Source organism: Elephas maximus, chromosome 9 (genome assembly GCF_024166365.1).
Source record: "Elephas maximus indicus isolate mEleMax1 chromosome 9, mEleMax1 primary haplotype, whole genome shotgun sequence".
Classification (NCBI taxonomy): domain Eukaryota; kingdom Metazoa; phylum Chordata; class Mammalia; order Proboscidea; family Elephantidae; genus Elephas; species Elephas maximus.
In genome coordinates, this window is record NC_064827.1 from 76,622,126 (window position 1) to 76,646,582 (window position 24,457).

The 24,457-nt window shown below is 37.9% G+C and overlaps 1 protein-coding gene across 10 annotated transcripts in view; it reads right to left on the minus strand.

Annotated features, from left to right (window-relative positions):
* MAPKAP1 (MAPK associated protein 1) overlaps window positions 1-24,457 on the minus strand; it is a 270,520-nt gene that overhangs the window by 220,690 nt on the left and 25,373 nt on the right. For 7 of the 10 annotated variants that reach the window (XM_049895371.1, XM_049895368.1, XM_049895372.1 and 4 more), the window contains exons 2-3: window positions 8,043-8,370; window positions 5,511-5,600 (exon numbers count right to left, since the gene is read on the minus strand). In XM_049895371.1, coding sequence (XP_049751328.1) covers window positions 5,511-5,600; window positions 8,043-8,301 — 349 coding nt within the window. In that variant the 5' untranslated portion in view covers window positions 8,302-8,370. Of the gene's footprint in view, window positions 1-5,510; window positions 5,601-8,042; window positions 8,371-8,711; window positions 10,064-11,031; window positions 11,359-24,457 lie in introns of those variants that run through there. The other 3 variants (XM_049895364.1, XM_049895366.1, XM_049895365.1) reach the window with 3 other exon arrangements.

Consider the following 24,457-nt stretch of genomic DNA (forward strand, 5'->3'; position numbering starts at 1 on the left):
TACAGTAGTATCTAGCTGCCCTAGCATACGCTGGAGGGGCTAGAGAAGGAGAGAGCAAGCAGACAGATACCAAGAAGGAGAGATAAGATGGGGAGAAGGTCATGAGAGCCCTTCCTCTTGGTTCCAAGCCATTCATAAGGCACAGCTTCATGAAACTTCTTCATGTTGTTTTTTTATTATCTGCAACCTAAGAGTCCTAACCAATATAACAGTTGGAAGTCCCCAGCTAACACAAAACTGAAAATTAACAGCCTGGAAAATTATCAGGTTTATGAGAAAGCACAAACCACAGCATTCAGAAAAATGACAATACATATTAGAACTAATAAAGAGTTCCATGAGTGGCTGGACATAAAACAAATATATAAAAACAATAGATTATTACCAAAAAAGCAATTAAAAAGTCAGGGGGAAGAAGATCTTATTTACAATGGTAAAACAAAATACAAAACATCTAGAAATAACCTTAATAAGAAATGTAAAAATGTAGCATCTATATGGAGTCAACTACAAAACTTTATGTACTGTTTCTGTGAACAATGTGAACACAAAAAAGATCATTTAAAATAGAATATTGTTTAAAATATGTATACCCATGTACATAAATAGAACCTGGAATAAATACACCAAAATGTTAACAATAGGAGCTACTTCTCGGATTACTGGTAGCTTATTTTCACTGTCATACTCTTCCAGATCTTCTATAAAAAATTTTTTTTTAAATAAAGATTTTGGCAACTTCCCTGAATGCTAGCCACAGCTAAGAAAGAAGAAAGGGAATAGGCTCCTCAATGCCTAAAGCTCCAGGAGCAACACCTCTCTGCCTGCGGGAGGCCTGAGAAGGAGTGGAGTATAATGGGAAGACTATGGGCTTTGAGGTCAGACTGGCCAGAACCCTGGCTTTGCCATATACCACTTGTAAGTAACTTAAGTTACTAAACCTCTGACAAACTGTGCATCCATTCTCAGGGATGAGGGAACAGCAAATGCAAACTGAACCCCAATTTTCTCAGCTGCAATACAGGAATGTTAATAATTTGCTGAACTTGCATGAAGTTTTGCTTACGTGGCTGACAAGTTATATACCAGTGGTCTCCAGTGCAAGCCACTCATCAAAATCATCCAGGGAGTTTTTTGAAAAATATAGATTTCTGGACCCCATCTCATATCTACTGAATTAGGAATTTCACTGGTAGGGGCTAGAAACTTATTCTGAATGGTATTAAAATGTGCACCTTTAGATGCATTTCTGATTTTTATAGAGGAAATAAACTAGATTTTAAGAAACCAGTAACAGCAGTTACATAAAAAAAAAAAAAAAAAACTTCAGGAATATTCATTAATAATCAATAACAAACTACATTATTGTTTCGAGTTATTTAATTTCTTGTGCAGAGAGTCGTCTTTCAATTAGACCGCAAACTTCTTGAGGACAAGAATTATGCATTCTTCTAATCACCAAGCATAAAAATATTATGTACACAGGAATTATGGAGTAACTCATTAAATATATTAATGAATAAGGATAATAACGAATTATGTAAAGAATACCAACATTACTTTATAACAATGAAATTAAATATATGACATTATTCCTGACAAAGCAGACTTCGACGAAACCATCTTCACATTTATCCACGCCGTTTTAGTTACAGAAATACTAAAATAACCTTATTCTAAGGTGTTTCATTTATCACGTAGTCTCATGTCATACGGATCAGTAACTTCATAAGGAACTTCAGGGTATGGACCAGATGGCCTCTAAGATCCCTTCAAACTTCTCTATGAGGAAGCTGCATTTACATTGTCTTGAAGGATGGACTGAATTTAAACAGAGTAATTGTGGAAGAAGAACATTCCAGGAGAGAGCATCATATTTAAAATGATGATTCTTCTAGTAAGGAATGAAATAAAACAAAGATAAGAAAAACAGCTGAGAGGGTTCGGTTGTTGTTGTCGTCAGTTGCTCTCAAGTCTGCCCCGGCTCATGGAGACCCCATACACAAAGGAATAAAACACTGCCTGGTCTTCTGCTATGGAGAGGATTTTAGCAAAACATAAATAGCAGAAAAAGAATGAGAGAATGAATAAATGATTACTATCCAAAATTTCTGATTAAGATCAAAAGAATCTGGCCATGTCACTTCTTACCAAAAGAACAGGTGTTAGATGTGTAAAAATAGAATGGGTGCTTGTTTTGTCAGGTAGATGCTTAGTGGAGTCCTGACTACACTGTAACATGCTTCAGGATACCCTAGTGACCAGCTGCGGTTTAATAAAGGAACTCAGCCTAATGGGGATTCAAAGACATTCCTTTGTGCACTGATTAGGTTCATTCTAACCATCAGGAATGACCATGGGGCAGACTGCACTGGTCTGATTAAAATCACAGACAACATTGCAAAGAATGGATAAGCATGATAGGGTGCTTCTCTAGAAATAAGACCAAAACCAGACCAAACCCACTGCTGTCGAGTCAATTCTGACTCATAGCGACCCTACAAGACAGTAGAACTGCCTCACAGGGTTTCCAAGGAGCACCTGGTGGATTCAACTGCCGACCTTTTGGTTAGTAGCCACAGCACTAACCACTATGCCATGAGGGTTTCCAGAAATAAGACCACGGGGTCAATTATCAAAGTCTGTGACAGAAAGAAAAGAGAGGGACGGAAACCAAGAGACAGAGAAGTATAAATACAATGGACAGTATGGTTACACATGAAAGAAAAATGGCAACTATCCATTTCTTCGACATATTCTATGAAACACTGAACCGAGGTTAAAGTGGATTAATCTTTAAGGAGTAAGGGTAGAGAGGCAAATTTTAAAAAATCGTCTTCTCTACTACCAAAACCAAACCAAAGCCATTGCCATCGAGTTCATTCCGACTCACAGCGGCCCTATAAGACAAGAGTAGAACAGCCCCATATGGTTTACAAGGAGAGGCTGGAGGATTCAAACTGCCAACCTTCTGGTCAGCAGCCAAGCTCTTAACCACTGCACCACCAGGGTTCCTCTTCTCTACTAAGGTATCAAAATTTAAAATGAAGAACTTATTTCTCATACTGTAAAAGAGATGTTGTTATGTGCCATAAAGTCAATTTTTTCGGGGTAGAGGGAAGTTATTTTTGCATGTGTGTGTACATTTTAGGTGAAAGTTTACCCAGCAAATTAGTTTCTCATTATACAGTTAATACACAAATTGTTTTGTGACGCTGGTTGCCAAACCTAAGAAGTGTCAACACTCTCTCCTTCTCCACTCTGGGTTCCCTATTTCCATTCATCCAGTTTTCCTGACCCTTCCTGCCTTCTCATCTTTGGTTTTGGGCTAGTGTGCCCATTCGGTCTCATATACATGACTGACTACAAAGCACATTCCTCACGTGTGTTACTGTTGGCCCTACAGACCTATCTAATCTTTGACTTAAGAGTGAACCTCGGAAGTGACTTCAGTACTGAGTTCAAATGGTATCCTGGGGCCATACTCTTCAGGGTTTTTCCAGTCTCTGTCAGACCAGTAAGGCTGGTCTGTCAAGTCAATTCTGATTCATAGCGACCCTATGGGACAGAGTAGAACTGCCCCATAGGGTTTCCTAGGCTATAAATCTTTTCGCCCAGTCTTTTCTCCCACAGAGCCACCGCTGGGTTCAAACCGTCAACTTTTCAGTTAGCAGCAGAGTGCTTAGCCACTGCGCCACCAGAGCTCCTTGTAAAAGGGGTAAATGTATATTTGGGATGCTCTAGTCTTTAGTCACCCTAGTATTTATTTATAATTTTTTAAAGATATGGAATTGAAGAAGGCATAACAAAGGGTAGCTGGAAAGGTAGAGAGGCTTAGATAAATTGGCTCTGTATCCACTGATTAGGAGAGTATTAGTAAGAACCTCATTAGGACACAAAAAAAACTTTGAAGAAAGTAGACAGGATAAACGATGTAACACTTTCTGAGTTTGAGCTAAATACAGGACAGAGAAGTATTAATTGGCTCAACAGAAGAGGGCAAGCTAGTGAGATTTTTTAAAATATCAAGGGCAAAACTAAAGAGATACTCAAGATCTGCAAGAAACCACAGAAGTGAGATACAGCAAGAGAAAAGACCTGAATGGGATTTCTGCTTCTACCGAGTCATTATTTACATGCAGTCATTAAGAAAATCATACCTATTAAGGACATTTGGGTCTACAATCATAGTAGGGGAAAGCAAAATAACCAATGTACATAGTATGGTTTAGCAGAAAGAACCTGGGCTTTAGACACAGACAGAACTGGATACAAAACATGGCACTATCACTTCCTCATCTTGTAACTTTAGCAAGTTATGAGCCTGTCTCCTTATCTGTAAACAATACCTACACCTTGCAAGATTGTTTTATTAGAGCTAATTCATGTAAAGACCCTAGTATAGCACTAGGTTGGTACTGCTACTAATATAAAAGTATGATATTGTTAGTTTTATAATTATTAGGTTGCAATGGTACTCAGTCAATAAATATTTATTAGGTATTTATTCCATGCTAAGGTGGTACTGCGAAGTGCTGGAAAGATACGGAAGACAGACTTCAGACATTTCTTTTAAAGGAGAAAAAAAGCGATAGTCTTAGAAACATAATATAAACCAGTACAAAATATTTTAATAAGATTTTACTTTTTTTTTTTTTTTTTAGTCTTCTCTTCTTACTGAGATTGAAGCTTTGAAAATATATAATATGCCCAGGATTTACACACACACCGTATGAACACATACTACAAATGCTAATACTACCGACATAATAGTTTTTAACCCAAAGATATTAGGGTCACTAATGAGGCAAAGAAACCCTGGCAGCATAGTAGCTAAGAGCAATGGCTGCTAACCAATAGGTCAGCAGTTCAAATCCACCAGGCACTCCTTACAACTCTATAGGGCAGTTCTACTCTGTCCTATAGGGTCGCTATGAGTCGGAATCCACTCGACAGCAATGGGTACGCGTACTGAGGCAAGGAGCCCTGGCGGTACAGTGGTTAAGCATTCAATTGCTAACCAAAAGATCGGCAGTTCAAATCTACCAGCCACTCCTTGGAAACGCCATGAGGCAGGTTCTACTCTGTCCTATAGGGTTGCTATAGTCGGAATCACCTCGACAGCAATGGGTTTTTCGGTTTGGGTTTAATGAGACAAGGGAATATCTAGGTTGTAACTACCAGAAGGAATCTATCACCCAGAGGCCCATTCAAATCACAGAGTATTCCTTGGCTCTAAGAACAAAGTACTGGCACCACAGTTTGTACAAAATGTGCCCTGTACACATCAATCCCTATGATGCAGTGCAAAGCATGGTGAAAATGACAACACCCAAAGAACACACAGCTTCAGAGGGCCAAGGTACCCAAGTGAAAGAGCCCAAAGCTCAAAACACGAGAGATGGCTACTCAGAGAATTTAAAAGAATCAGTTAAAAATGAACATCTTATATAATAATATAAACTAGATATATAAATCTTAAATTAACAATTAAAATTATTTCCATTTACCTGATTGTTTAGAATTTCTTTCTTTCCACTGAATATTTTTGCATTTGATCTGGTTTTGTCTCTCTTTTCGGAGTCGTTCTAATCTTTGAGCTTGAAAAGAAATATTATAAGTTTGTCAATGAAAGTTTACTATAAACAAAGACATAATTAACTATCTTAATATGAATAAAGATGTTTTATATTGCATATGTAAGAAAAAAGTCATAAAATTTTAAAGGTGGCACCCCTGAAAAGCAAATACCAACAAAAACATGAAAATATTCTTGATTTATAATTGAAATTAGAGGATATAAAACATTAATAGAGATCATAAAGATAGTATTAACATGGAAGAGAATAATAAAATGTGAGAACTTCTGTGATTAATATGACATTTCATTATATAAATCATTAATAACGGTCTTAAAGGAATTTTAATGCACAAATGAACTGAAGTGAATATTACATTACAGGAATAAAATTACTGTTATGAATTACTCTACCCGTTTCAAAAATTAAAGATAAATGAACTCAGACTAGACTATTAAAGTTTTAAATATAAAATCCTTTATCTAAAAATCATGAAAATTATAAAATGTCAAAGCTATATAAATTAGCAAAGCTTTTCTTCAGTGGGCTGAAACAGTTTATAGGTAGTAAAATAAATGATTTGTATCTTTGTAACATTAGTCAAATCTTTAAAAGAACAATTTTTCTTTCACAAAATTTTAAGATATGTTGAAAGGATTAAAAAATAAATTCTTTGGCCACTACAATACCCCACTATCTCAATTAATTATACATCTAAGGACTACCTAAAGAAATTCCAACAACAGAAGAGTCACCTAAAATTATGCATGTATAATTATAAAACCACTGGCTGATCAACCTTCAAACATCAATGAGCTGATCCTTTAAAGAAATAATGTCTGGTATACATTAACAATTGCTGAATGCTAAGACCACAATGCTAAGAGTCACAATTGATGCTACCTCTTGAAATTAGTTTTCTCTCACTTATCTTCAGCTTCCTACTTTGCCATAATGCTAAAAAATAAAGAAAGAAATAAAGACCTAAATTTCTCTTTCAACCACTTTTAAGGTAGGGAATCACTCACTCCTGCCTTAGCACTGTGATAGGGAAACACTAAAATTACCCATAATCTTGCCAGAAATTTAAACTATGCTGGCAAAAGCATTCTGACAATGTCACTATATCTACCCAAATTCTACTGAAAAAAAAATACATTCAATTGCAATTAATAAATGTGAAGATAGAGCCAAAGTAATATAATGATAAAGCTCTCAATTTAGCAGCATTCTCCTACTGAAATCCATTCAACCTGTCATACAAGATATCATCTAAACAACTTGCAAGGAAGTCAGTTTCAACTAGAGAACTGAGAATCAATGGCTCTAAATTATATTCAAACCTTCACTCAAATTCCATTTTGATAAAAGTTCCTTTAGATACTGGGAAATGGTATTACTTATTTTCATCTCGAGAACAAATTATTCTTTGTGGATGTCATGGAATGCCAAAATCTGAACCAAACCTTCCTTAACATGCCTTTCACTGTAAATTATATCCAGCTCTACCTGCAATACCCCTTTCTGTACATTTTGCATTTGGACCATAAAAATAAACATTTATGTATTTTCAATGTTCTACTGTACCTCCTGCCACTACCTTTCCTGGGAGTTGGCAGGTTATTGCTGCTGGTTAGGAAGTTATGTTTTCTGATTATCTAAAAAGAAAAAATTATCTCCTGGAATACCCTGCCATATTAGAACTACAATATGTATATTTAAAAATTCATCTAGGTACAGGCTTTGGTTCACCACATTCTTATGTAAGGCTGCCAAAAAATATAAACTGAAAAATGGGCAATGATAAGCTTTTAAAAGCTAACGACTAAATATATATACCAAAGCTGAGCATTTTTAAACCACAAGAATCAAAGGGTGGTAATCCATTTAAATAAAGGTAATGTATCAAAAACAGGGGCAACTTTTTAAAGCACATACTCAATTTAGAAATTCCTATTAAAACTAGCCCTAAGAAATATTCAGCTGCCCTCCCATCTCTATCCCCTCAGTTTCTCCAGGGACAAGAACTGTCTCATAGAGCAGCCTGCACCCCTTGGCTGATCAGTTCTCTTTATTATGACAATCTGAAATCTGCCTCAACCTTAAATCTACTGGAACTGATGTTACTCTCTAAAATAGGCAAAACAAGTCCATTTCCCTTTCTGTAAGATGACTTTTTAGAAACAGAACATCCAATATGTCTGTCCTAGCCAATTTTTTCTTCTTCTGTCTACTTCTTTGGAATAACATCATTCAGGGCCCCTCTCCATCACAGTCTCCATTCACAACTGCATGATGGAGATGTTGCTCACTCATTCTCAGTCTGATACATGATCATGTCATGTATGTTCCTATTAATACATAGAAACTTCCCCATTAAGCCTATCCCAACATTATGCATTATTCTATAGACTGTTTACTGATTTAAAGCTCAGAAGACATGACTAAAAGGCAATTGTTTACCTGTGTTTGAGCGTCTTCTAATACCAAAGTCCCAACTTGAGGTAATATCGACTGACTGGGCATATACATAGCCCTGAGTTTCACCATTGCTTCCCTGAATTTCTGACCCACTGTCTCCAGGCACTGAAGGAGGATGAATCTTCTCTAGGTCAACATCATGATCAATCAGAACCATCTCACACATTCCTGTGTCATCACTGGTCACATGTGACTGTCGAATATGCGCTAGAATGATAGTTGGATTGTCCAAGAAGGCCATCCTTTCTGTGGGCCAATTTCCTTAAAAGGCTATTTTCTTCTCTTCATATTGTTTCACGGGCTCGCCTACCTAGAAACATGACGTACACAGCAATATTTAAGAATGAGGGAGAAAATGACTGAATCATTTTTCAAACAAATTCAATGTGATAAAATGCTGCCTTGAAAATCAACATTTATCACTGTATCTGTGAGCTTAGAAGGATTAAGTCTACACTGAAAGGAAATCCTTATAAGCACTAGGAACTACAGCTCTAGTCAATGAGATTTCCATGGAATCCGAGAAGCCCTGCTCTTTACGAAGCAAATAACAGTAGCTCCTTCGTCAGGACACTCAAAGCATGTTACTACTGTTAAAACAATAAATCCTCCTTTCTTTATCCCTTCACCCTCATGTAGTCTTCTTATTACTTTATAAGGTCATGGGGGAACAAGTTGTATTTTCTTCAAATGATGTACCAGATGTATGAAAACTGTAGTTCATCAGTTTATATTTCCCCTTCCTGCCACATGGCTGTGGAGTATCTAAAAAGGCACATACAATACTTTGAGTTACCAGGGATTTGCAAAAACATACCACCGAAGTAATTTTGCTCAATAAACATATTATTTTCCTCTCTTCTGATTTAAAATAGTATTGTACTTTTATAATGAAACTTATTAATCAAATTTGCCTGCTATAAGATTAATTTACTTTAGAAAACTTATTGTAAGAACTGCTTACTAAACTCTATTAAAACTGTTATGATGTTTATCCTGGGAACAGGATGGTACCTCCTCAGTTAAACTGCACTACTCAACAAAGAAAATATAGAATAGTAGTTAGGAACCTAGGCCTAGAGGCAGATCTGGGTTCAAATCCTGACCCTGTTACTTGCTAGCTGTGTCACCTTGACCAAAATACTTAACCTCTTTGAGTTTCTGTTTTCTTTTTCCATTAATAAAATGGGGGTTCCAGGGATGAGAGAATATATATGAGATAATGCAGGTAAAATGCTCGAGAGTGCCTTAATAAAATAAATGGTAACTGCTATTAGTAATGATGACAATGGTAAGAATATCATTACCAATTTCAGCTCCCAATTCCTGTTTAAAGGAATCCTAATATGTATCAATATGTCATCTTTCTTTTGGTAAATTCACGGCAGGTAAAATAATTCAGTGCTTCCTTTATGACAGCACATCTACAGGGCTTCTGGGTCACCAGCCTGCTCCTCTAAAACTATTATGAAGTACAAGGAACATGAAAGCTGAATTGAATATGTTTTTAGGAACAGTTCTAGAAGATGTTTATTTTTAGAAAGACCTAATAACACCAGATTTTCTTGTCACTTGTGTCTTTCAGAAATGAAACATGGAAGGAAACTTAATTGTTACAGATAACTGAAGTTTAAAAAAAATTTCTCTGGAAACACCTCATTCTATTGACATCACTCAGTGGGTCATTATAATAAAGATACTGAGATTAAGAGGAAGTTTAAACTGAGAACATGTATAATCAAGTGAATTACACTAATCTTTTTTTTTTCTTTAAACATATTCATGGAGTACTTATTTTATACTTAAGTTAAATGGGAAAATGCAAAAGTGAGTAAGGAAGGTATCCCTGAATCAAGGAGTATACAGCCTATTACAGACATACCATGGAGTTCTTTAAGTGTCAAATTTCTGAGACATTTAGTCTAGAAACTTTAATGTCAATTCACCATTTTAAGTAAATTCATCAAAAAAATTACAAATTAAAGGGAGCATTTTAAATTTTGTAAAAGTAGGAACTTTTCATATAACCACAAGAGATGCATACAACCATAAACTACTTATAAATGAAAGTATTTGTTCTGTAATAGAATCATAGCATCACAGATTGTCAGAGCTGCAAACATCCTGAAAGCAGTCCCATACTGCCCTCCCTCCATGAAAGTAAGGCAACTAGCCACCAGCAGTGGGGCAGGTGCTTTCAACTTCGTATTAAATAATTCTTCCCTGCAAAAAAAAAAAAAAAAATGGTGATAAAATTGCAGGATTCAACGAGAAGCCACACATTTAATGAATGTTCTGGCACCAAAAAGTCAAATGGCAAAGCAACAAAAGAACACTGAAGTATCCTCAACAGAATCTTTTTTAGGAAAATGGATCTACTCCATCACCTCTTATGAAAAAAAGAGGTATGGGTAAACATCTCTGAAAGCATCCACCAACTCCCTAACTTTATCCTTCTAGAACAGAGGCCTGAAAACATCCCAACCCCAGGCATCTTCTTTACTAATACATTATGACTTCACACATTCAGGAAATCTGAATAATGATTCACTCATCAAATATTTACTCAAGACCTGTTCTGACAGGGAACTCCTACAGGACTGCCCTGGGAAACATGCTGTGTATATCACTTTCAACCTCTTATTATGGCTATTTGAGGCTTAGACTGTAAGTGTCATAAGGACAGGGGCCTTAACACCACATCCCTTCTGGTAACAAAGTATGTTACATATGGCAGAAATCCAATAACTATTTCTATCCAACTTCCAGGGATGACTCGTTTTTGCTGTAGAGATAAGTCACATGAGCATGTCATATGTAAGTGTGATTATAAGGAAACAGTTGTCTTTTTTACTGACACACATACAAGACCTTCTCTTTGATGTGCCCTTCAAAATTACCACCTTAGGACACTACCAACTGATTTCAAAAATACTGATTTCCAGAACCAAAAGAATCTATTTTAGATCACCTTAAGAGCAGCAAGTTATCATTTGAAGATGGAATTGATTTCTAAGACAAAGCCATTCAAAATGCAGATGAAAACAAGTTGTTTTCTCAGAGGAGTTGTGCCAAGATCAAAAAGATGAAAAAAACTCATGTTGGCAGGAGCGCAGAGAAATGGGCACTCTCAAGCACTGTAAAAGAGAATGAAAATCGGGACTGTTAAGAGGGTAATATGGTAATATCTATCAAAAAGTAAAACACGACTATCCTTTGACTCTGCAATCCCGCTTACAGGATTTGCCCTAAGGAGACAGTTTCACAAGAAATATTTATCTCAGGATTGTTTATAATACTGAAACTCTGTTATAACCTAAGCACCCATCAAGAGTGCATATGCCATGAGATATACATACAACAGGATACTACGCAGCTATTAAAAATACACGGTAGATGAGTACTTATTTACAAACATACCCAAAATATATAATTTTAAAAAGCAGAGTCTAGAACATATCTACCACTCATCTGTCAGTCTGTCGTACTGTGGTGGATTGTGTGTTGCTGTGATGCTGGTAGTTATGCCACTGGTATTTCAAATACCAGCAGGGTAACCCATGGTGGACAGGTTTCATTGGAGCTCCCTGACTAAGAGAGACCAGGAAGAAGGACCTGGCAGTCTACTTCTGAAGGAACTGGCAAGTAAAAAACCTTATGAATAGCAGTGGAACACTGTCTGATATAGTGCCAGAAGATGAGCCTCTCAGGTTGGAAGGCACTCAAAATATGACTGTTGAAGAGCTGCCTCCTCAAAACAGAGTAAACCTTAAAGACGTGGACAGTCAACCTTTTGGGACCTTTATGTGCTGATGTGGCACATGAGAAGAAACAGCTGCAAATATCCATTAATAACTGGAATATGGAATATACAAAGCATGAATCTAGGAAAACCGGAAGTGGCCAAAAATGAAATGGAACACATAAATATCGATATTCTAGGCATTAGTAAGCTGAAATGGACTGGTATTGGCCATTTTGAATCAGACAATCATATGGAATACTATGCTGGGAATGACAAGCTGAAAAGGAATGCCAATCCATTCAACATTAAAAATAAAAATTTTTTTTTCAAGATCTATCCTGAAGTACAACACTGTCAGTGACAGGATGATATCCATAAGCCTCTAAGGAAGACCAGTTAATACAAGTATTATTCAAATTTACAAACCAACCACTAATGTCAAAGATAAAGAAATTGAAGATTTTTACCAACTTCTGCAGTCTGAAATTGATCAAACACGCAATCAAGGTGCATTGATAATTAACTGGTGATTGGAAGCAAAAATTGGAAACAAAGAAGAATCTGTAGTTGGAATATACAGCGTTGGTGACAGAGACAATGACAGAGACCACATGATTTAAGATTTTGCAAGATCAATGACTTCTTCATTGCTTATATCTTTTTCAACAACATAAACGGCGACTATACATGTGGACCTCACCAGATGGAATACACAGGAACCAAACTGACTACACCCGTGCAAAAATGATGGAGAAGCTCAACATCATCGGTCAGAACAAGGTCAGGGGCTGACTGCGGAACAGACCATCAATTGCTTATATGCCAGTACAAGTTGAAGCTGAAGAAAATTAAAACAAATCCATGAGAGCCAAAAATATGAACCTGAGTATATCCCACCTGAATAGAGAGACTATTTCAAAAACAGATTTGATGCACTGAACACTAATGACTGAAGACCCGATGAGTTGTGGAATGACATCAAAGACATCATACATGAAGAAAGCAAAAGGTCATTAAAAAGACAGGAAAGAGAAGACCAAAATGGGTATCAGAAGAGACTCTGAAACTTGCTCTTGAATGCAGAGTAGCTAAAGTGAATGGAAGAAACGAAGTAAAGAGCTGAACAGAAGATTTCAAAGAGCGGCTTGAGAAGACAAAGTGAAGTATTATAATGAAATGTGCAAAGACCTGTAATTAGAAAACCAAAAGGGAAGAACACGCTTGGCATTTCTCAAGCTAAAAGAACCAAAGTAAAAATTCAAGCCTCAAGTTACAATACTGACAGATTCAATGGGCAAAAAACTGAATGAAGCAGGAAGCATCAAAAGAAGGTAGAAGGAATACACACGGTCACTGAAACAAGGAAGAAGTCCAAGCTGCAATGAAGGCACTGATGAAAAACAAGGCTCCAGAAACTGACGAATACCATTTCAGATGTTTCAACAAATGGATGCAGCGCTGGCGGTGCTAACTCGTCTATGCCAAGAAATCCAGAAGACAGCTGCCTGCCCAATAGACTGGAAGAGATCCATATTTGTGTCCATTCCAAAGAAAAGTGGTCCAACAGAATGTGGAAATTATCAAACGATATAATTTATATGTTACACAAGTAAAATTCTGCTGAAGATCATTCAAAAGTGGCTGCAGCAGTACACCGACAAAGAGCAGTCGGAGGTTCAAGTCGGATTCAGAAGAGGGCGTGGAACGAGAGACATCATTACTGATGGCAAATGGATCTTGGCCGAAAGCAGAGAATACCAGAAAGATGTTTACCTGTGTTTTACTGACCATGCAAAGGCATTCGACTGTGCGGATCATAACAAATTATGGATAACATTAGGAAGAACGGAAATTCCACAATACTTAATTGTTTTAATTGTGCTCATGAGGCAGTTGTTCAAACAAAACAAGAGGATACTGTGTGGTTTAAAGTTAGGAAGGGTGTGCATCAGGGTTGTATTCTTTCACCATATTTATTCAATCTGTATGCTGTGCAAAATAATCTGAAAAGCTGGACTATATGAAGAACAACACAGAATCAGGATTGGAGGAAGTCTCATTAACAACCTGCGTTATGCAGATGACACAACCTTGCTTGCTCAAAGTGAAGAGGACTTGAAGCACTTACTAATGAACATCAAAGACTACTGCCTTCAGTATGGATTACACCTCAACATAAAACAAAAATCCTCACAACTGGACCAATAAACACCATGATAAATGGAGAAAATACTGAAGTTGTGAGAGATTTCATTTTACTTGGATCCAAAATCAACACCCATGGAAGTAGCAGTCAAGAAATCAAAAGACATGTTACACTGGGCAAATCTGCTGCAAAAGGCCTTTAAAGTGTTAAAAGCAAAGATATCACTTTGAGGACAAAGGTGCACCTGATATAAGCCATGGTATTTTCAGTCACCTCATATGCATGTGAAAGCTGGACAATGAGTAAGGAAGACCAAAGAAGAACTGATGTCTTTTGAGTTATGGTGCTGGAGAAAAATATTGAATATACCCATGGACTGCCAGAAGAACAAACAAATCTGTCTTAGAAGTACAGCCAGAATGCTTCTTAGAAGCAAGGATGGCAAGAATTCCTCTCACGTCCTTTGGACATTTATCAGGAAGGACCAGTCCCCAGAGAAAGACATTACGCTTGGTGAAGTAGAGGGTCAGTGAAAAGCATGAAGACTCTCAACAAGATGGTCTGACAACAGTGGCTGCAACAATGGGCTCAAGCATAACATGATTGTGAGGATGGTGCAAGACTAGGCAGTGTTTTGTTCTGTTGTACACATGGTTGCTGAGTTGAAACCGACTCAATAGCACCTAACAACAACATATACGGTAATAATCACACTTATGTAAAATTACTTATAGATATATCTTTATGTATATAAATGGACAGAGAAAATCTGAAAGTAACAGTCACCAAAATTTTTACAGTGTTTATCTCAGAGTATGAGGATTCACTTTATTGTTGTTGTTGTTAGGTGCTATTGTGTCGGTCCAACTCATACCACAGAATGAAACACTGCCCGGTCCTGCACCATCCTTAAAATTGCTGTTATGCCTGACTCCATTGTTGCACCATGTCAACCCATCTCGTTGAGGGTCTTCCTCTCTTCTGCTGACCCTGTACTTTACCAAGCATAATGTCCTTCTCCAGGGACTCACTCCTCCTGACAACATGTCCAAAGTATATAAGACAGTCTCATCGTCAACACCACAATTCAAAAGCGTCAATTTTTCTTCGGTCTTCCTTATTCATTGTCCAGCTTTCATATGCATATGATGTGATTGAGAATACCACAGCTTGGGTCAGGTGCACCTTAGTCTTCAAGGTGACCTTTTTGCTTTATTCTTAGTACTTATCTATATTGTTTTTAAATTTTTTTATACTCAAGATGTGTAATTTTTCTGAAACAAGGTTCTTAGTCATTCACAGAAAAAAATGGTTTTAAAAATCTGAGTAAAATGTTTAAAAAAAAACTGTAAAATAATTTGAAATAACTCACTCACCACCCAAAATTATATAAGGGTTTAGATATTCTAAACAACATTTTGAAATAGTTAACTTGGAAGACCATGTATTTATTTCAGTGAAACTGTCACTGGCTCACATTAACTGTTTTATTGGAATTGCTTCTAAGTGACTCCCAAACAGGGTTCCGAAGGACACTAGTATCCTGTGAAATACTAATAAATGTTCAACAAAAAAATATTTCTATGTTAAAATATATTAGGAAACATGTGATTAAGCAAAGCTAAACAGCTTTTCTTTCTGCTGTTCAATCACAGTAATTCTCAGCTTTTAAACTACTAATGTGTATTGTGAATCTCCAACAATAAGAAATCTAGTAATATAATGGAGGCAGTCCCAGGTTAGGGGCATCAAACTTAGGACAGTTTGTACTTAAGAACGGACTGCTATAAAGCCTATCACATTAAAAATTTGAATTAAATGCATACAATGGTTCATAATAACCAAACGCATGCACTACTTTGTGATGCACTGTGTGGTTTGGCAATGTTTAAGTGTTTTATATGCACAAGAAAGATAAAATACATATACTAAGACAGTTAACTGATACTAAATAAGAACCGTATGTACCTGTTCCGACTTACCTACAAATTCGACTTAAAGACAGACTTAGGAAGGTATCTCGTTGCTATTGTTATTATTGTATGCTGTGGAGCCAATTTTGACTCACAGCGACCCATTAAAAAAAAAAAAAAAAAAAACACAACCCATTACCATCAATTCTGACTCACAGCGACCCTACAGAACAGAGTTGCTCCATAGAGTTTCCAAGGAGTGGCTGGTGGGTTCAAACTGCCAACCTTTTGGCTAACAGCCAAACGCTTAACCACTCCGCCACCAGGGGCCAAAGGGACCCCATATCAAACAGATGAGAGCTGCCCCATAGGGTTTTCAAGGCTGTAATCTTTACGGGAACAGACTGCCAGGCTTTTTCTGCTGTGAAGCAGCTAGTGGGTTTGAAACACTGGTTAAGGAGTCAAGCACTTTGGCCACTGTGCCACCAGGACTCCTTTTTTCTTTCCCCTCTTTAGTAACACTAAAACATATCAATGTATAACACGGTTTAGGAATGCTACTCTACACTTCTGCAAATGCCATTTCTTCCAGCCATGAACGGCTCCCCTGGATGTCTCTAATTCTTGACTCTCTGAGATAGTTAGTTGGTGTGTTCTGTATGCCTTTAGGTTATCAGGTGAACATCTCAGGCTCCAGGAAGTCTGATCACAAAAGATGTCCTACTTTTCACTATTTCTTTCTCACACTGTTTATTCTTCCCACTCTTCCCAGATTCTATAAGGCATAAAGATTTGTTTTACTCAAAAATGGAAACAACAGGGGCATCCACACGAGTGGGAGGGGAGTAAGAGATGTTGTTCTAAAATGACATGGCTATTTTTAATGTATTTGGTGAGACTCCCATTATACTTTATCCATTCAACAAATATTGAGCCCCTACTATGCGCTAAGTGTGTTTCCAGGTAGATTTTGGATGCTATTACCACTTTACATGCCCATTTGTGTTCATTAATAATTATATGAAACATGACTGTGGTAACCTGGAACATGCCTTAAACATTAGGGTAATGTTAGTGGGTTCTGATGGGGAAAAATAGGTATCAAGTCTTATTACAAGCATGCTTTTAATAATAACTTTATATACACATACACCAAAATTTATTTGCAATGGTTTATAGAAAAACATAAGGTACAACATAGTAAAAAAAAAAAAAAAAAGTGGCAAGCAATAATAACAGTTAACCTTAACTTATTACAAAAGCCAGACTGTTCTACCCTTTTTACCTGGATTAATTCATACAGCCCTCGAAATAAACCTATGGGACAGTTATTATTTTTATCCCCATTTTGAAGATGAAAAAACTGAAGCACAGAAAGGTTAAGACACTTGCTCAAAGTCTTACAACTAGTAAACGGGAGAGCTAAAGCAAATCGAAGAGCTTGGGCTCTTAACTACCATGCCATACAATCTCTCAAAGCAAAGAGGGACAAAGAGTTACAACAGTCATAATATACATGCTGTAAACGTAAGATATTTTAAAATCCTGTTGTTGAGCTTTTTGGGTTTTGGGACCTGGGGGAAACTTCTCCAGTGGGTTTTTGTGACTGAGACACTCAATGTGTTACGTAGTAAACTAGATCCTCATCCTCCCCATCATTTATGCAACAGTAATTTGTACAATAGTGAAGAATGTACAGTCCATGTAATGGTTGTTCAAAAAATAAAAGTTACACAGGGTGGAACTGCCCCATAGAGTTTCCGGGGCTGTATTCTATGCGGGGAGCCCTGGCAGTACTGTGGTTAAGAGCTCGGTAGTTCAAATCCACTAGCGGCTCCTTGGAAACCCTATGGCTTTACCCTGTCCTACAGTGTGCTGTGAGTCGGAATCAACTCAATGGCAGCGGGTCTGGTTTCTTTAATCTTTGTGGAAGCAGAATACTCACATCTTTCTCCCACGGAGCAGCAGGTAGGTTTAAACCACCAACCTTTTTTGGTTAGCAGCCAAGTGCTTAACCATTGCATCACCAGGGCTCCTTGGTACACACATACAATGGAATATTATTCAACCATAAAGAGAAATCAAGTTCCAACAGAGCTAAGACATGAACAGCAAAAACTTATGCTAAGTGGAATAAGTCAGACACAAAGGACAAATATTGTTATGACCCCACTTATATGAAGTATCTAGAATAGACAACCCTGGTGGCGTAGTGGCTAAGTGCTACAGCTACTAACCAAAGGGTCAGCAGTTCGAATCCACCAGGCGCTCCTTAGAAACTCTATGGGGCAGTTCTACTCTGTCCCATAGGGTCGCTATGAGTCGGAATCGACTCGACAGCACTGGGTTTGGTTTTCAGAATAGACAACTGCACAGAGACAAAAAGATTAGCGATTACCAGGGACTGGGGGAGGAGGGAGTGGGAATTACTGCTGAAGGAGAACCGAGTTCACATGTAGAGTGGTGAAAAGTTTTAGGAAATAGATAGTGGTGATGGTTGCACAACATGGTGAATGTAACTGGTGTCAGTGAATTGTACACTTAAAAATGCTTAAAATGGAAAATTTTTTGTTATGTATTATCTTACCACGATAATTTTTTAATTTAAAATAAAGATATGTCACAGAGTTTCACACGAGAGGACCTTCAGAGATCTATTTATTGACCTGAAACCACAGAGGAAGGGTTTATTTTAAATAGCCAGTTAGTTCTAATTATCTTTTTGAAAATCCCTTGGAATACATATGACTTCAGCAATAAAGTCCATACCTGAAATATTCTGTTTCTTCGAATAAACCCACCATCAGGCAAATGAGCCATCCCTACACTTCTTTACTTCCTAAGGACTTGAGATAGACAGCAACGTGCCTTTAAAATGCTCAAGTCCAGCCAGCGGTTAAAAGGACATTCCCCTTTCTTGGACTTTCAAAACACTCTATACACTCGCTTCCCTCTGCCAGGCATACTGGGAGCCCCCTCACCTGCAATCTGTGAAAACTTGTCTGAATAAGCAACAGCCTGAGGCTTCTCAAAGGTCTGCAAACTCCCAATCAAAAATTACTGCTGCCCCATCAATGTGTCATATAAATGTTGGCATGTTAATTGTGTATTTATAAGATTGTTAATGGTTAGTTAATTTACCTCCCACACTATTATTGTACTTGAAATGATTTAACGTCTGCTGAGGGAGTTAACAACATGTAACAGCAGATGCGAGCTTTTTTTTCTTTTCCACACTGTACCCCGACTTCACTCTGTTAGCATTAGGCAAGTTAAATCTGACTCCTGTACAGGATTACTGTGCACTCACGTTTATTTTGCACAAGGAATGATCACAGTTAAGAAAATAAAAGCCTTTTTTATTACATACGAAGTCATCCATTTATAAAAACCAACAGACCCTGTCTTTTACTAATATTTCAGCATTCTTTGACCTAGTTAAAAGTTCAAAATTCATACGTCCTGGAATTTGAAAATAATTGAAGTGACCATTAAAATAAAATGTACTTTTATGCTTTTAACTATCTTTCTCTAACTCTTTCTACTTTAACTCTAGATTGAACCTTCATTTATTTTTTAGACTAGCAAAAAGTGAGTTTCCCACCCTCTCAGGGAATTAAAATCTTCTCTATGTGAATAGGCCAAATTTCATTAAACAGTAAATAGTGAGACCATATATCTGGAGAGTTTATTTTTTCTTCCATGTTTTTTATTTCCATACTTTGACTACAAGCACTTCAAATCCATTGCCGTCAAGTAGATCCCAACTCATAGCAACCCTATATAGGACAGAGCAGAACTGTCCCATAGGGTTTCCAAGGAGCGGCTGGTGGATTTGAACTACTGACCTTTTGGTTAGGAGTCATATCACTTAACCACTATGCCACCAGGGCTCCAAAAGTACTTACTAAATTATATTAAAACAACAGAAAAGAAATGCTTGTATCTTCTTTTGAATAATATGAGATTCACCTGAGTGCTAGGCAAAGCAACTCTTAGAAAAAATTATATTGACATTGGCCTGCACCCTCCAGGGGCTTATAACCTTCAGCAGGGGAAGTTCATACAAACTTACAAACTTCACAGAAGAGTCAGGTCATGTACACACGTAACAGTAACATAAGGCAATGTATGCTAACTACCAAATAAGACACTAAAGTAATACATTTCCAAAAGACAGAAAAGCCACAGAAGGCTTCAGGAAGCAACAAGGTGGCATTTAAGGATGGCTCCTTAGAATCGAAGATGGTGAGACTTTGCCTCACATACTTTGGACATGTTATCAGGAGGGACCAGGCCCTGGAAAAGGACATCATGTTTGGTAAAGTAGAGGGTCAGCAAGAAAAAAAAAGGAAGACCCTCGATGAGAGGGATTGACACAGTGGCTGCAACAATGGGCTCAAAAATGATAGGGATTGTGAAGATAGTGCAGGACCAGATAGTGTTTAGTTCTGTTGTACATAAGGTCTCTATGAGTAAGAACCGGCTCAAGGGCACCGAACAACAACAGGCTTTCATTAGGAAGAAACACAAGGGGGAACAGTAGAGATGGTGTTTACTGGGCTCTTACTATGAGCTATACTAATCACTTTTCATGTAACAACATTTTTAATCCTCACGACCACCTCAGAAGGTAGACAGTAATGTTATCCCCATTTTAAAGATTAAAAAAAAAAGCTTAAAGGTGTTAAGTAACTTGCCCAAGATCAAGTGATGGATTTTTAAAAGGCCACAAAGCATTTGCAGGTGAGAAATGGAGTCCATTTCCCCATCCTCTGAATCTGGGCTCACACTGTGATTTGCTTTCACTAACAGAATCTAGCATGGAGCACTGGTATCGCATTAGTTAAGCACTCAGCTATTAACCAAGAAGTTGGTGGTTCAAACCCACACAGCAGCTACTTGCGAGAAAGAGCTGATGACCTGCTCCTGTAAAGATTACAGCCTAAGAAACCCTATGGGGCAGTTCCACTTTGTCACATAGGGTTGCTATGAGTCGGAATCGATTTAATGGCACCCAATGACAGAATCTAGTGGAGGTAACATTGTATGACTTCTGAACCTCAGAAGAGGCTTGACACTTCTGCTGTCTCCGCCTTAGAGCATTTCCACATGACATAAAGAAGCTGGAGATGAAAACTACATTGAGAGAGGTTCAGCCAACCCCACCATTCTAATTATCCCAGTTGACTCCGCTTGATGAATGAGTGAGGCCGTCTGGGACAAACCGGTCCCCCACCAATCTACCAGGAAGCAAGGTCTCCTCTATCAAACGTCTCCTTCAGACAAAGGGGCCCTGACCTTGATTTTCTTGCCTTGTGCCACTAATCTCCACATAAAATGCCTCTGAATCTTACCATCCACCGAGACCCATTTAAAGGGAGCCTAGTATAACACAGTGCCTCTCAAACTTCTCCTGGACTTAATCTAGATATGAGAAGAACCTATGGGGAGTCACCTAAAACAACAAGCTCTGGTGTCAGAAATACCTGACTTTATGAAGATAAAATGGTTCTTTATCAATGGACAACTGAAAATCTCAATTCTGCTCAGCAGATGTTTACCGTAAGTACGAAGAACAACTGTAATTATTTATCACACTAAACTAGACATAAAGCATTAGACTAAAATCTCTATTATTATGTAACTGTTATAAAACAGTATTTCCAAAGTGTTTTCAAATAATGTTTATTAGTTAGCAATGGCTGTGAAACTTCAGACAACCTAACCACCCACCACCCACAGAACCCTAAACCTGCCAACATTCCTGGCTGCTAAAAGAACTCTACTATTTTGGTGCAATGTAGCCCGAAATTATTTTTCCAATGGGTACTCTCTCTCTGACATAATAGATTTGATTGACATTTGTGATAATAAATAAATAATTGTAGGTTTTACTTTAGGATCTCAGGTAAATCTGTTTATAGTTTCACCTAGATTGAAGAATATAAATAATGCCAAAGAAACTGGGCCACTTCTTAATGTGAAATTACCAATGTACGAGCTGAAACCTTAAATAGCACTCAACTGCCTACCAAATACTCACTGATTTCATTCATTTGACAAATACTTAAATATAAAGCACTTACTATGTGCCAGGTGGAAACCCTGGTGTCCTAGTGGTTAAGAGTATGGCTGTTAACCAAAAGGTTGCAGTTCGAATCCACGAGGCACTCCTTGGAAACCCTACAGGGCAGTTCTACTGTGCCCTATAGGGTCGCTACGAGTCAGTATCGACTTGATGGTAGTGGGTTTGGTTTTTTTTTAATGTGCCAGGTACTGGAGATACAATACCGACAAAAATTTTAAAAGATTTGGCCACTGCCTTTATGGAACAGAAAGTATGTGACACAATTCAAGATCGCCCCTGAAATTCTTACCTCCTGATATCCACAACTTTGTGTAATCTCCTCCCCTTGAGTGTGGGGGGAAGCTGACTTGCTTCTAGCCAATAGAGTATGGCAAAGATGATGGGTTAGTCACTTGCTTGATTACAATATGTTGTGTAAGATGCCATGTTAGTCCATCTCTCAAAAAGAGTGATTCTCCTGCTAGCCTTGAAGAAGCAAACAGCTATATTGTAGAAGTACACATGACTAGTAGCTCAGAGTCCTCCTGGCCAACAGCTAGCAAGCAAAGGGACCTCAGTCATACAGCCACAAGGAAATAAAATCTGCCAACAACCTGAGAGTTTGGAAGCAAAACTTGCCCTCCAGATAAGGCCACAGCCATCTGACACCTTGATTTCACTCCTATGAGGCCCTGAGCAGACAACCCAGCTGAAACCATGTCAAACTCTTGCCCCACAGAAACTGAGATAATAAATTTGCGTTGTTTTAAATTGCTATGTTTGTGGTAATCTGATACGCAGCAATAGAAAACCAGTACGATAGAGTGCAGGGAAACAAGCCTAAAACCCTCCACATAACAACACTAAAGGCTCCCTACAATCCACTTTCACTCATCCACTCCTTTTCCCCACCATGCAACTCCCAGGACTACTCTGAACATGCTCCTGGGGGTTGGTAGTGATACTTCCTTTGTTTGAGACGCACCATTCTCCTCCAATATAAACTTTACTTCTAAGCCCAACTCTCACATCTCATCCTCTGCAAACCGTTGCCCAATTCTCAGGGTTCAAACTATTTAAGAAGTACTTTATTTCCACCTCCATTACAATTAGTTATATGAACATCATTTTTAAAGAATTATCTATTTCATTTCTTGACCCAATTCTAGATTTAGAAATGTGGCTACTCTATTAAGGTATTAAATCTCTCTCCCAGTCGTTTGGGAGGCTGATGAAGATGAGAATCCCTAGACCCTATCACAGTAATGTAGTGGTTCTAATACAGAGGCTCTCAAGTAAGGGGCAACTGTGGACCCCAGGGGATATTTGGCAATGTATGGAGACATTTCTGGTTATCACAACTGGGGAAGGGGGTACTAGTAGTACCTAGTGGGTAGATGCCAGGGATGCTGCTAAACATCCTACAATGTCCAAGACAGCCCCACAACTAAGAATTACAGCCCCCAAAATGTCAATAATGCCAAGGTTGGAAAGCCCTGAAGTAACATGTTGTTTGAAGTCACTAAGTTTGTGGCAATTTCCGACTCCCTCAGAACTGAGTTTCATTTGTACTGACACTAAACTATAGATTGTTGCTTCTGAAACCTTTGCTCAGATCTTCTAAGGTACTAAACAAAGTTCAACTCCTACTGTTTCCTGAAATTTTAACTTACCCCAAACACCACCACAGTTCAAATTACTACCATAAAAACAAGTTGAAGGGTGGAGAGGACTGGAAGTTAGCAAAATTGTCACGAAAGGAGAGACTGGAAGGGCTGACTCATTAGGGGGAGAGTGGTTGGGAGTGTGGAGTAAGGTGTATATAAGCTTATATGTGACAGACTGACTTGATTTGTAAACGTTCACTTAAAGCTCAATAAAAATGATTAAAAAAAAAAAAAAAAAACAAGTTGACTTCCCTCAAACTTATGCCTTGCCTAAAAGCCCATCTACCCTTCTTTACCTGGCTACCTCCTACTCATACTTCTAAATCCAATTCAATTGTCAATTCTTCCAGGAACCCCCCCCATAGGCCAGGTTAGCTGCTCCCTCCTTTGTATTTCTAATGAACTGTAGTTTGTTCCCACTTCTCCTAAATAATTAATCAAGCACATTGCCTGTTTCCAGTAGACACTAAGTGTTTGTTGAATTTATTCATTCAACAAATATTTATTAAATACCTACCACATGACAGGCACTATTCTAGGTGCTGGGGATACAACAGAAAACAAAGTAGACAGAAATTTCTGCCATTGAGGAGCTCACACTCAAATGGCGGGAGATGAACAAAATAGAGAAGTAAATTATAATAAGTTAGAAGATAAAAGTGTTATGGAGAAAAAGTATGGAAGAGAAATGGGGCATGCTGGGTGGGTGGAGTCATGGGATGCAACTGTAAATAAAGTGTGGAAGATGCCTTACTGAGAAGGTGAATGCTTGAAGGAGATAAGGGAATAAGCCAGGGGGATACTTGAGAGAAGTACATTGCCAAGCACACAAGAGCATATAAGAAGGCCAGTGTTA